The 12520-nt window shown below is 51.0% G+C and overlaps 1 protein-coding gene across 1 annotated transcript; it reads left to right on the forward strand.

Annotated features, from left to right (window-relative positions):
* Nucleotides 1-9670: 9670 nt before the first annotated feature.
* Nucleotides 9671-12188, forward strand: LOC310890526 (olfactory receptor 14C36-like; the record flags this gene model as incomplete). Its single annotated transcript, XM_083852855.1, has 1 exon — nucleotides 9671-12188. Exon 1 carries the CDS (start codon nucleotides 11259-11261, stop codon nucleotides 12186-12188), a length of 930 nt encoding a protein of 309 aa, XP_083708981.1. The 5' UTR covers nucleotides 9671-11258.
* Between the last annotated feature and the right edge of the window lie 332 nt (nucleotides 12189-12520).

Below are 12520 nucleotides of genomic sequence, written 5' to 3' on the forward strand. Positions count from 1 at the left end.
ACCTCACAGTCCCTTTGCGTGACACGTTCCTGCTGCTGCCCTATCAGCTGCAGAGACAGAAGTGACCTCCCAGTCACTGCCCCAGTCACATTCCTCCTGCTGTGGCAGGAGATCCTGAGGCAGAGATCACCTCTCTCGTCTCTTTGGGTCTAGGCCTCACTTTTCTGTGTTAGAAATTTAGCAAATGTGGTGGTCGGCTTAGGGAATCAGGTCTTTGGTTAGGTTATGGGTAAGCTTTGTGGAATAGTTTTTTGTTCTACGTCTGCCTAGAAGTCTGGGTTTAATAGGGGATTTTAATGCTAGTGTTAAGGGCAGGAATTAGGGTGAGCACAAGAGCAAAGGCAAGGGAATGGGCTATGGGCTGAGTTTTGCTTCATGGAATACTTTGAGTTCAAGCATTAAACTAGTGGATTCCTGTCAGCGTGTTGGAGTAGCATTTAGGTTTAGGGATTTAGGTTATTCTTTAAAATTGTGTAACGGCCTTACATCAGTGTTGTAATTCAGTGTTAAAGTAGCATCAATGTTACGTGAAGACTCTTACCTCTACGAAATCATAGCAGAGGTTCGCTCACCCTTCCCCCTCCCTCTCTAGTGTGGAGGGAGAGAATTAGAAAGAAATGAAAACTTGTGGGTTGAGATAAATTGAAAGTGTTTATTAGGACAGGAAATAAGGGATAATAATAATAATATTAATAATAATAATAGTATTAATAATAATGTTACGAACAAGTGATGCACAATGCAATTGCTCACCACCCGCTGACTGATGCCCAGACTATCCCTGAGCAGCCGGCACCCCCCACCACACCCAGCCCCTCCATATTGATTGTTCAGCATGACGTCAAATGGTATGGAATACCCCTTTGGCCAGTTGGGGTCAGCTGTCCTGGGTCTGTCCCCTCCCAGCTCCTGCTGCACCCCCAGACTGCTCGCTGGCAGGATAGAGCGAGAAGCTGGAAAGTCCTTGGCCTGGTGTAAGCACTGCTCTGCAACGATTAAAACATCAGCATGTTATCAGCACTCTTCTCATCCTAATCCAAAACATAGCACCCTACCAGCTACTAGGAGGAAAATTAACTCTGTCCTAACTGGAACCAGGACAAATGCTACACCTAAGGGTCACAACCTGCCTGAGATTAACTTGAGTTAAACTAGAAAAGAGAGATAGACACTTCCTTACTAAGTAAATAGTACTACTAGAATCAGTTTCTTCAGTGTGGCTTTCAGCTCCTGGTTCCTCATGCTGTAGATGAGGGGGTTCAGTACTGGAGGCACCACCGAGTACAGAACTGCCACCACCAGGTCCCTGGATAGGGAGGAGATGGAGGGGGGCTTCAGGTAGGCAAACAGGACAGTGCTGACAAAGAGGGAGACCACGGCCAGGTGAGGGAGGCACGTGGAAAAGGCTTTGTGCTGGCCCTGCTCAGAGGGCATCCTCAGAACAGCCATGAAGATCTGCACATAGGACAGCACAATGAAAACAAAACAGCCAAAGACTAAACAAACACTAACCACGAGAAGTCTAACTTCCTTTAGGTAGTCTGAACCTGAGCAGGAGAGCTTGAGGATCTGGGGGATTTCACAGAAGAACTTGTCCACAGCATTGCCTTGGCAGAGGGGCAGGGAAAATGTAGTGGCCGTGTGCAAGACAGCATGGAGAAAGCCACTGCCCCAGGCAGCTGCTGCCATCTGGGCACAAGCTCTGCTGCCCACGAGGCTCCCGTAGTGCAGGGGCTTGCAGATGGCAACGTAGTGGTTGTAGGACATGATGGTGAGAACATAAAATTCTGCTGATATAAAAAACAGATAGGAAAATACCTGTGCAGCACACCCTTGATAGGAGATGGCCCTGGTGTCCCAGAGGGCATTGGCCATGGCTTTGGACAGAGTGGTGGAGATGCAGCCCAGGTCGAGGAGGGCGAGGTGGAGGAGGAAGAAGTACATGGGGGTGTGGAGGCGGTGGTCACAGGCTACGGCGGTGAGGATGAGGCTGTTGCCCAGGAGGGCAGCCAGGTAGATGCCCAGGAAGAGCCCGAAGTGCAGGAGCTGCAGCTCCCGCGTGTCTGCGAATGCCAGCAGGAGGAACTCGCTCACAGAGCTGCTGTTGGACATCTGCTAATTCTGGTCATGAGGTCCTGTACAAGGAGGAGAAAGGCAGTGATAATGTACCACAGGCATATCAGAGGAAAACTCTTTCTATTTTTCACCTAAATTCACCCCAAATTACCCATTTCTAGGCAGATATTTTGAAGGTCTCTTTCATTGATTCTGCCTGAGAGTGTCTCTGGGAACAGGGGACTAATCTGTGGGCAATGCAAGAATCAGTCCTGCACTACAGCCAGAGGTAGTAGCATGGTAGTGTCATGGTAGGAACATGGTGTAGTCTCAGATTCACTTTACTGCTGATATCAAAGAGATTTCCCCAGTTTTGCTCCTAGTTCACCCAACTGCAGCGCAGTTAATTATTTGTTTTCTATTTTTGGTTTTAGCTGCCCCACCACACCTGAGGAGTGTTTCTACAGCATAAATCCTGGGCGTTCTGCTGCACTCCAAGTAAAACCTTGTGGATCCTCAGAGGCAAAGAGACTGTCCCTTTAGTGCAGAGTGTCCCACAGAGACAACACCCAGTCTGTCCATCAGTGCTGGCATCTCACCTGTGCTGGCATCAGCAGCACATTTCTGCATTTGAGCTGCAAGACAATTGCCTTCAGAGGTTGCCTTGAGAAGAACCAGGACACTGCTGAGGGCAGAAGAAGCCAGGCTCAAAGTGCCCATCTCCAGACCCCTCACCCTGTCCCTGTACTCCCCTTCCCACAAGTACCCCGAGGGCTCACTCCAAGGCAGGTGAAACCCCCATCCCCAGGCAGCCTGGGAACAAGAGCAGCAGCAGCACGGCCAGGTGGAGAAGCCAGGAGGAATGGCAGAGTCTACCTCATATTGGAGAAACAGAGAGATTTATCCTGTCAGATGCTATCCGCCATGAGATGTGTTGGCTTCAGAAAAACTCTTTGGAAATCCCATTTACCTGTTCCTGCTGCCAGAGACTCCCGGTGCCAAGAGCCTGCAGATCTGTCCTGCCACACGCTGCCCTCTGTTGCTGCGCTCCTCACTGCCTCCAAGCCCTCTCTCCTTCTCTCCTGTCCCCGTGCCAGCTGCGGTCAGAGCCCCCAGCCCTGCTGCGCTGGGCACAGGAGCTGCTCCTGGGCACAGCTGTCTCTCTGCAGCGCTGCCCGCGTGCCACGAGCTCCCCTTGGGCCCAGGAGCCCGGCCCAGCTCAGCAGCACAGCACCCGACCATGACATCGCTTGCTCTGTGACATCGGGCTCCCTCGAGGTGTCCCCAAGGCCTCAGGGCTGACAGCTCCCAAAGGCAGCAGAGTCTCTGCTGGGCTGTGGTGCTTGGAGCAGACTGAAGTCATCACCGACTGCTCCTCTCTGAACAGGGGATAGGCTGGTTTTAGAAGTGTGATTTGTGCTATTAAAGCAATTTTCTTCCCTTTCTCAAATACTTCTTGAGCTGTGTTGCCCCATGTGATGACGACATCAGTGTACTGGAGATGTTCAGGAGCTTCCCCCTCTTCCAGGGCAGTCTGGATCAGCCCATGGCAAATGGTAGGGCTGTGTTTCTACCCCTGGCGCAGTCCATTCCAGGTGGACAGGACGCCCCTCCAACTGAAAGCAAAGTGCGGCCTTCACACTGCTGCCAAAGGGATAGAGAAAAATGCATTAGCAATATTAATTGCGGCATAGCGCTTGGCTGCCTTTGACTGCAGTTCGTACTGAATGAAGTTCTAGCATGCCCAGCACAGCAGCACTCAGCGGTGGTGTGACTTCATTCAGGCACAGAAGCCCACCGTTCTCTTCCACTCACCATTAGAATTTTGCACTGTCCATATGGGACTCCTAAAGGGTGAGCAAGTGTTGGTGATCACTCCTTGGCTCTGCAGTCAATGAACCAGCTCATGCATGGGAATCAGGGAGTCTCTGTGAGTGCAGTACTGCCTCAGGTGCGCTGTTGTGGTAGTGATTGGCACCTGCTGCCCGTTGGCCATCAGCACCTGCACAGCAGAAGGGTCCTGTGAGAGAGTGGGAAAGGTAGACAACTGTTTGATGGTCTCCGTCTCCAGGGGAGTCATGCCCAAAGTCCATCCAGTAAACGTTTGGATCTTTGAAGTAACCTCTCCTGATTTAGTCTATGTCAAGGTAGCACAGAGCCTCCAGACCAGTCCCAATGGGTCACTTTTGCCACTCCTTCCCAGTTAGGCTCACTTCAGCCTCCAGTACAGTTAACTCTTGGGTTTGATGTGCCAGGCCAATACTCCTCAGAGTCCAATACACCCGATTGTCCCCTTCCTCCCCCTGGATGGAGGCTGGGCCCCTCTAGTCCTGCTCATAGTATTCATTACTCTATTTGGAGGACTGTCTCCTAGAAACTGGAGCAGTAATTTTCTCAGAAGAACCGCTTTTTGTGAATGTTTTTCCTTGTGCTTCATGGATCCCTGCCTCTAGGGTGGAGGTAGGGCAGATTTTTGCATCCCATTTTCTCATGGCCTTTCCATGGTCACACAGTTAAAACCACAGGGTGGCACGTAGTATGCACGCACTATATCAACTTTCTTGAGCAGAGGGATGTTTACACCTGATAGCTGAGCTATTGGTTCGCGCAGGTGGGGAGGAAGATGTATCCTCTTGTAGTTCTTGCACCTCATGAGAAAGTTTCTCTCAAGATGAGATGCAGGCCCATAGGGAAGAAGAGAAACTTTCTTTGTAATGCCGGAGTTGGCTAGCCGATTCACCCATGTGGGTTCCTCTTGGTCTTTCCAAGTCATTACTGTCAATGAGTTGGCATATGCTGATGGTGTGCTCTGTACAAACTTCTGCCACATGGGTTGTGTGCACTTGACTTCACCTGGATCTTTGGATAGCTGTTCATTTTCTAGGTTTCTACAAATGGCATTCAGCATGGCTAATTCCCTCAGATACTGGATACCCCTCTCCATGTTGGTCTACTTTCCTGGTTGACCTACAAGGTCTTCCTTCAAGGGATACTTTTCCTTGACACCTGACAGGATTAAGTTTCTTGTGCCCTTTTGCAATGTCTTTCTCATTCACCCCTTCCTTAGGGGGGGATCCAAGCTGCTTGGCTTCCCTGACCTCTAATTCCAGGCTATTGGCCCTGTTCTCCCAGCACTGGAGCAGCCAGGTGACAATGTGCTCACCAAGATGATGGCCGAAATCTTTTCCCTTATCTCCTAGCTAACACTGGGATAGGGACCACTTGGTTTCTGATGCTTATATGTTCTCTTCTTTTTTGTCATCCTGCCTCCATGATGGCCCAACTATGGAGAAACCTGCCTTATCTTCTTCCATATTTCTTGTCTGGGTAGGAGTTTCTTCACTTTCTAAAGAAAAACTGACTTCCACACCTATTGTTTTCTCTTTCATAAAGAGGCAACCAATACAGGCACAGGCTGGTTCTCTGGCCCATCGCAGGGGCTGGAGTGGCTGCAGGGCCCATCACAGGAGTTGTTCTGGCTGCAGGGCCTTTCAGAGGAGTTGGAGTGGCTGCAGAGCCTATTGCAGGTTTTGGAGTGGCTCTAGGGCCTGTCACAGGGGTTGGTTTAACTTTGGGCACACCTCAGGAGCTCAGAGGTGAAGTTCCAAAGCACTGGATGTGCCCACTGCTCTAGGTGCCTGCCCAGATCCTCCCACACTCCCTGCCACTCCTCACATTCCTGCCTCTAGACAGATCTCTGGATGGCATGCTTAAGTGGTTGTTTGACTTTAAACAAAAGCTGAAACACATTCAGGAGACATAACAATAGGAACACGTTGGTTTGACCATCCCAAGGATATTCAAAGCTTTGAAGAGCTTATGTAACTAGCCTGGAGGAGAAGGGGGAGGTGAAGGAGAAAGGGAGAGTGAACCAGTGGGGAAAAGTGTCCTCCCCTTGTCTCCCCCATGGCTTGGTTTCCTGAGGAGAAAAGGTCAAGACTGTAATTCTTAATAGTTTCTGAGAGATGGCTCCCAAGGTATGGAGGTAATGGCAATGCTGAGTACAAGTACCAGATTAGTTTCATGACCAGGAATTTTATCATATCATAATGATAATATCATAATATCATGGGAGATGAGTGGCTGGAATGCTGCCTGGCCGAGAAGGACCTGGGAGTACTTGTTGATAGTCGGCTGAATATGAGCCAGCAGTGTGCCCAGGTGGCCAAGAAGGCCAACAGCATCCTGGCCTGTATAAGAAGCAGTGTGGCCAGCAGGTCTAGGGAAGTGATTGTTCCCCTGTACTCGGCTCTGGTGAGGCCGCACCTCGAGTACTGTGTTCAGTTTTGGGCCCCTCGCTACAGGAAGGACATGGACGTGCTCGAGAGAGTCCAGAGAAGGGCGACCAAGCTGGTGAGGGGTCTGGAGAACAAGTCTTCCGAGGAGCGGCTGAGGGAGCTGGGACTGTTCAGCCTGGAGAAGAGGAGGCTCAGGGGCGACCTTATCGCTCTCTACAGTTACCTTAAAGGAGGCTGTAAAGAGGTGGGGGTTGGTCTGTTCTCCTACGTGCCTGGTGACAGGACGAGGGGGAATGGTCTAAAGTTGCACCAGGGGAGTTTTAGGTTGGATGTTAGGAAGTACTTCTTTACCGAAAGAGTTATTAAGCATTGGAACGGGCTGCCCAGGGAGGTGGTGGAGTCACCATCCCTGGAGGTCTTTAAAAGACGTTTAGATGTAGAGCTTAGCGGTATGGTTTAGTGGAGTACTTAGTGTTAGGTCGGAGGTTGGACTCGATGATCTTGAGGTCTCTTCCAACCTAGAAATCTGTGATACTGTGATAAGCCAGTGTTACACGATACAGCAAAAGAATAAACTTGAAGCAGCCATCAGAAAAGATAAACAGCATGACAGGGGAGACATACAGGAAGTCATGTGGAATACAACACAGTTCTGAAATTGAGCACAACAGACCTGAGATTAAAAAAAATAATAATAAATCAACTTTTTTTATCAGCAACTACTAAAATCATCTAATTCCTGTAATAGCTTCCTATTTTTTTATTTTTTTTTTGTTTATGTCCTGGTTCCAGTTAGGACAGAGTTAAGTAGCTCATAGTAGCTGGTAGGGTGCTATGTTTTGGATTAGGATGAGAAGAGCGCTGATAACATGCTGATGTTTTAATTGTTGCAGAGCAGTGTTTACACCAGGCCAAGGACTTTTCGGCTTCTTGCTCTGTCCTGCCAGCGAGCAGGCTGGGGGTGCAGCAGGAGCTGGGAGGGGACAGACCCAGGACAGCTGACCCAAACTGGCCAAAGGGGTATTCCATACCATCTGACGTCATGCTAAACAATATATAGGGGTGGCTGGCCGGGGTGGGGGGGCCGGCTGCTCGGGGATAGGCTGGGCATCGGTCAGCGGGTGGTGAGCAATTGCACTGTGCATCACTTGTTTTCTTACACATTATTATTGTTAATACTATTACCATTATCACTATTATTATTATTATTGTTATTATTATTTTCCTGTCTTAATAAACTGTCTTTATCTCAACTCACAGGCTTCACTTTCCCGTTTCTCTCCCCCATCCCAGAGAGGGAGGGGGGAGGGTGAGCGAACGGCTGTGTGGTGTTTAGCTGCCAGCCGGGTTAAACCACAGCAGTTTATTATTTAACATGCTGTGGTGAGATCTGTCATTGGCTCAAACTTCATGCTCCATGTTGGGCACCAAAAAGAGCGTGGTTTAACCCGGCAGGCAGCTCAGCACCACACAGCCATTCCCTCACACACACACCCTGCTACACCCCCAGTGGATGCAGGAGAGAATGAGGAGGGGGAAAAAAATAAACTAAAAAAAAAAGAAAAAAAAACCCAACAACATAAAGACAGTTTGATAGGACAGAAAAGGAAGACAAATAATACGAACAATGATGACGATGACCATGAAGGTGATTGCCTGTCCCGCAGCAGTGGTACCCCCTACCCTGGCCAGCCACCCCATATTGATGGTTCAGCATGACGGCTGCGGTATGGAACATCCCTTTGGCCACTTGGGGTCAGCTGTCCTGCTTCTGTCCCCCCCAGCTCCTCAGGCACCCCGAGCCCTCCACTGCTGGGCAACAACTAAGCCATCAGTGTGTGATCATCATTCTTCTCATGCTAAATGCAAAACACAGCATCATACCAGCTACTAGGAGGAAAATTAACTCGATCCTAGCCAACAGCAGGACACCCACAGACTAAGGGCATGATATCTCTGTGTGTATATCAAAAGAGAAAAGGTGGTGGTGATTAATTAGAAAGTACTGGAGCTGAGCACGATGCAGATGGTGTGGAATATGGGGTGGATATTGTCCTCGTTTTGGCTGGGATAGACTTAATTTTCTTCCTGTTAGCTGGTATGGCGCACTGTTTATAGGACTCAGTTCCAGACAAAATAACAGCATGCATGAGACGGAAGAAGAGAAAAATGTGGAATCTGGCAGCCTTCTACCCTGTACCCTTATATGAGTTTGTGATGCAATTCCATTCAAATAGTTACTGCGGTATTGTCCAAACTGTCCTACAAACTCCTGCTGCTGTTACCTTGTGAGAGACGGCATAATCAGGGTGAGCCATCTGCCTGCAGACATTAACAGCAGACAGAATGGAGCATCTGTCCAGGGGAACCTTGAGAAACTGCAGGATTTTGCCTACAGAAACCTCTTGACCTTTACAAGGAGAAGAGCCCAGTCCTGCAGCAGAGGAAGAGGAACCCCACACATCAGGGCAGACTGGGACCCTGCTGAGTGAGCAGTGCCCAGGAGGAGGAGGGCCTGGGCACCACGAGGGATGCCATATGAGCAGTGGTGCTGCTCCCCAGGAACCAGGCCAGCTTCCTACAGAGCTGCCTTACGAGGAGCATGGCCACCAAGAAAATCTGAGTTAGACTCAGCTCACATCCGGTGTGACACCACATGGACAAGGGTCTGTAGCCAGCAGGGAAAGATGTGCAGGTCTGGGAGTCCCTAGGACAGTCTGGTGTGGAGAGGAGCAAAGGCTGTTGCAAGGCTGAGACTCCCAACAGGACCCAGGGCTTTGTGTCCATGGCTCTGGCTGTTGTCTCTGCCACTGAGGCCTAGGAGGAGACAGCTTATCGTGAAAGCACCAGGGCCTCATTGCCTCCTCGCCCCCACACATGAACCAGGCAGGGCTCGTACCATTCTCCTGCACTTGGCCATGCACATCCCCATCTCCTCCTGCCCCACAAAGAGCCCTGAGCAGTGTGTGAAGGGAAAGGATCTCCCTTCCCAGCGGCTGGGGGTCAAGGCCTGGTCCTTTTCATTCGTGAAACACATCCAGTTTTCCTACACATCAGGGTCACCTTCACAGTGCCTTTCTCTCCTTGTCGTCACTGCCTCCAATGCTCTGCTCTAACGAGCTCCAAGGGAGGCTGTGTCAGTGCTGGCCCTCAGGGGGACACTGCAGGAAACTTGCCTCTGACTTGGACTTGTTGAGAGATGTCTTCAATTGTCTCTCAGTGCCTGAGGTTCGTGGGCTCCTCAGCAAAGCTCCACGAGGGGGTATTCCAATGCCTTGGGCTGGGCGTCTGGTGCTGAGCTGGGACGGGCTCCTGGGACAGAGAGAGCTCGTGGCAAGAGGGCCCTGGTGCAGAGAGACAGCTGTGCCCAGGAGCAGCTCCTGTGCACAGCGCAGCAGGGCTGGGGGCTCTGACCGCAGGTGGCACGGGGACAGGAGAGAAGGAGAGAGGGCTTGGAGGCAGTGAGGAGCGCAGCAACAGAGGGCGGCGTGTGGCAGGACAGATCTGCAGGCTCTTGGCACCGTGAGGCTCTGGCAGCAGGAACATGCAGGTGGGGTTGCCAGAGGGGTCTTCTACAGCTGGCACTTCTGATGCCTGACAGCATCTGTCGGGATGGGTCTCTCTTCATCCAGCGAGGAGTAGAAGATGCTCTACAGAATGGCATTTCTAAGAGGAAATTTTAAGAGTATGACTGAGGCTTAGTTTTTCTGAAGGGAAAGTCTTTTTTGGATTCTGCGCTTTCAGATACCTTCAGTAGAGGGGAATCTGAGTGAATCTGAATACACAGCCTGTGGGATGGAATCTGTGACTGTAGACAGGGAGGAGACGTGGGGACACAGAAGCAGCTCCCAGCAGGGACACGGGCAGGCAGTAGGGATATGGAGAGGTGGTGAGAGGGAGCTGCTGCCAGAAATGCTGTGCGAGGGAGGGCTCAGGCACCTCCCTGCCATCCCCTGCAGGGCAGGCGCCTTCCCTGGGACACCCCCTGCTCTCCTCTGCCACCAGCACAGCCTCTGCCCTCAAGCCCCCGCTGTCCCCAGCAGGAGCTGCCTCCTCTGCAGGCAGAGCTGCAGCACAGGAGGGTGTGCTGAGTGTCCGTCTGTCCCTCCCTGGCCTTGCCTCCCCTGGCAGCAGCACGCTGCCATTCCTCCTGGCTTCTCCACCTGGCCGTGCTGCTGCTGCTCTTGTTCCCAGGCTGCCTGGGGATGGGGGTTTCACCTGCCCATGGAGTGAGCCCTCGGGGTGCCTGGGGGAAGGGGAGTACGGGGAGAGGGTGAGGGGTCTGGAGATGGGCACTTGGAGCCTGGCTTCTTCTGCCCTCAGCAGTGTCCTGGTTCTTCTCAGGAGAACCTCCTTAGTGCAATTGTCCTGTAGCTCAAAGAGATGTCAGCACAGCTGAGACCAGCACTGATGGACAGACTGGCTGTCATCTCTGTGGGACGCTCTGCACTAAAGGGACAGTCTCTTTGCCTCTGAGGACCCACAAGGTTTTACTTGGAGTGCAGCAGAACGCCCAGGATTTATGCCTTAGAATCACTCCTCAGGTGTGGTGGGGCAGCTAAAACCAAAAATACAAAACAAATAATTAAATAAGTAAATCTCCACACCCTGCTCTGCAGTTGGGTGAACTGGGAGCAAAACTGGGGAAATCTCTTTGATATCAGCAGTAAAGTGAATCTGAGACTACCCCATGTTCCTACCATGTTACTCCCATGCTACTACCATGCTACTACCTCTGGCTGTAGTGCAGGACTGATTCTTGCATTGCCCACAGATGAGTCCCCTGTTCCCAGAGACACTCTCAGGCAGAATCAATGAAAGAGACCTTCAAAATATCTGCCTGGAAATGGGAAATTTTGGTGATTTTAAGTGAAAAAATGGAAAGAGTTTTCCTCTGATATGCCTGTGGTACGTTATCACTGCCTTTCTCCTCCTTGTACAGGACCTCATGACCAGAATTAGCAGATGTCCAACAGCAGCTCCATCAGTGAGTTCCTCCTGCTGACATTCGCAGACATGCGGGAGCTGCAGCTCCTGCACTTTGGGCTCTTCCTGGGCATCTACCTGGCTGCCCTCCTGGGCAATGGCCTCATCCTCACCACCGCAGCCTGCCACCACCGCCTCCACACCCTCATGTACTTCTTCCTCCTCAACCTTGCCGTCCTCGACCTGGGATCCATCTCCACCACTCTCCCCAAAGCCATGGCCAATGCCCTCTGGGACACCAGGGCCATCTCCTATCAAGGGTGTGCTGCACAGGTCTTTCTGTTTGTCTTCTTGATTCTAACAGAATTTTATGTTCTCACCATCATGGCCTATGACCGCTACGTGGCCATCTGCAAGCCCCTGCACTACGGCAGCCTCGTGGGCAGCAGAGCTTGTGCCCAGATGGCAGCAGCTGCCTGGGGCAGTGGCTTTCTCCATGCTGTCCTGCACACGGCCACTACCTTTTCCCTGCCCCTCTGCCAAGGCAATGCTGTGGACCAGTTCTTCTGTGAAATCCCCCAGATCCTCAAGCTCTCCTGCTCAGATGCCTACCTCAGGGAAGTTGGGGCACTTGTCTTTAGTGTTTCTTTAGCTTTTGACTGTTTTGTTTTCATTGTTTTGTCCTATGTGCAGATCTTCAGGGCTGTGCTGAGGATGCCCTCTGAGCAGGGCCTGCACAAAGCCTTTTCCACGTGCCTCCCTCACCTGGCCGTGGTCTCCCTCTTTATCAGCACTATCATGTTTGCACACTTGAAGCCCCCCTCCATCTCTTCCCCATCCCTGGACCTGCTGGTGGCAGTTTTATATGTGGTAGTACCTCCAGCAGTGAACCCCCTCATCTACAGCATGAGGAACCAGGACCTGAAAGACACACTGAAGAAAATGCTTCTAGTTGTAATATTTACTTAGCAATGATTTGGCTATCTCACTTTTCTAGTTTAACTCAAGTTAATCTCAGGCAATTTGTGACCTTTAGGTACGTATTCTTTAAAATTCTGTTTGCAGATAAATATTTGCTTTCATTACTCTTTTCCAGATGACCAACCCTCTGTGTGACCCAGAGGCTTTCTCTGAATGTGTTTATTCCTAAATGACACCTGGCCTCCATTGTGGCATCTTGTTAATAAAATGAAGTTGCTCAGTGCTCAGGGCTCTTCCCAAACTGGAGAGCAGAAGACGCTCAGGGAGTGCCAGGCTCAAGGCCTCACTCTTGTGCTTGGGTGCCACCTGGACACAGGGGC

This window comes from Anser anser, assembly GCF_964211835.1.
Source record: "Anser anser genome assembly, contig: HAP1_SCAFFOLD_32, whole genome shotgun sequence".
Taxonomy (NCBI): Eukaryota; Metazoa; Chordata; class Aves; order Anseriformes; family Anatidae; genus Anser; species Anser anser.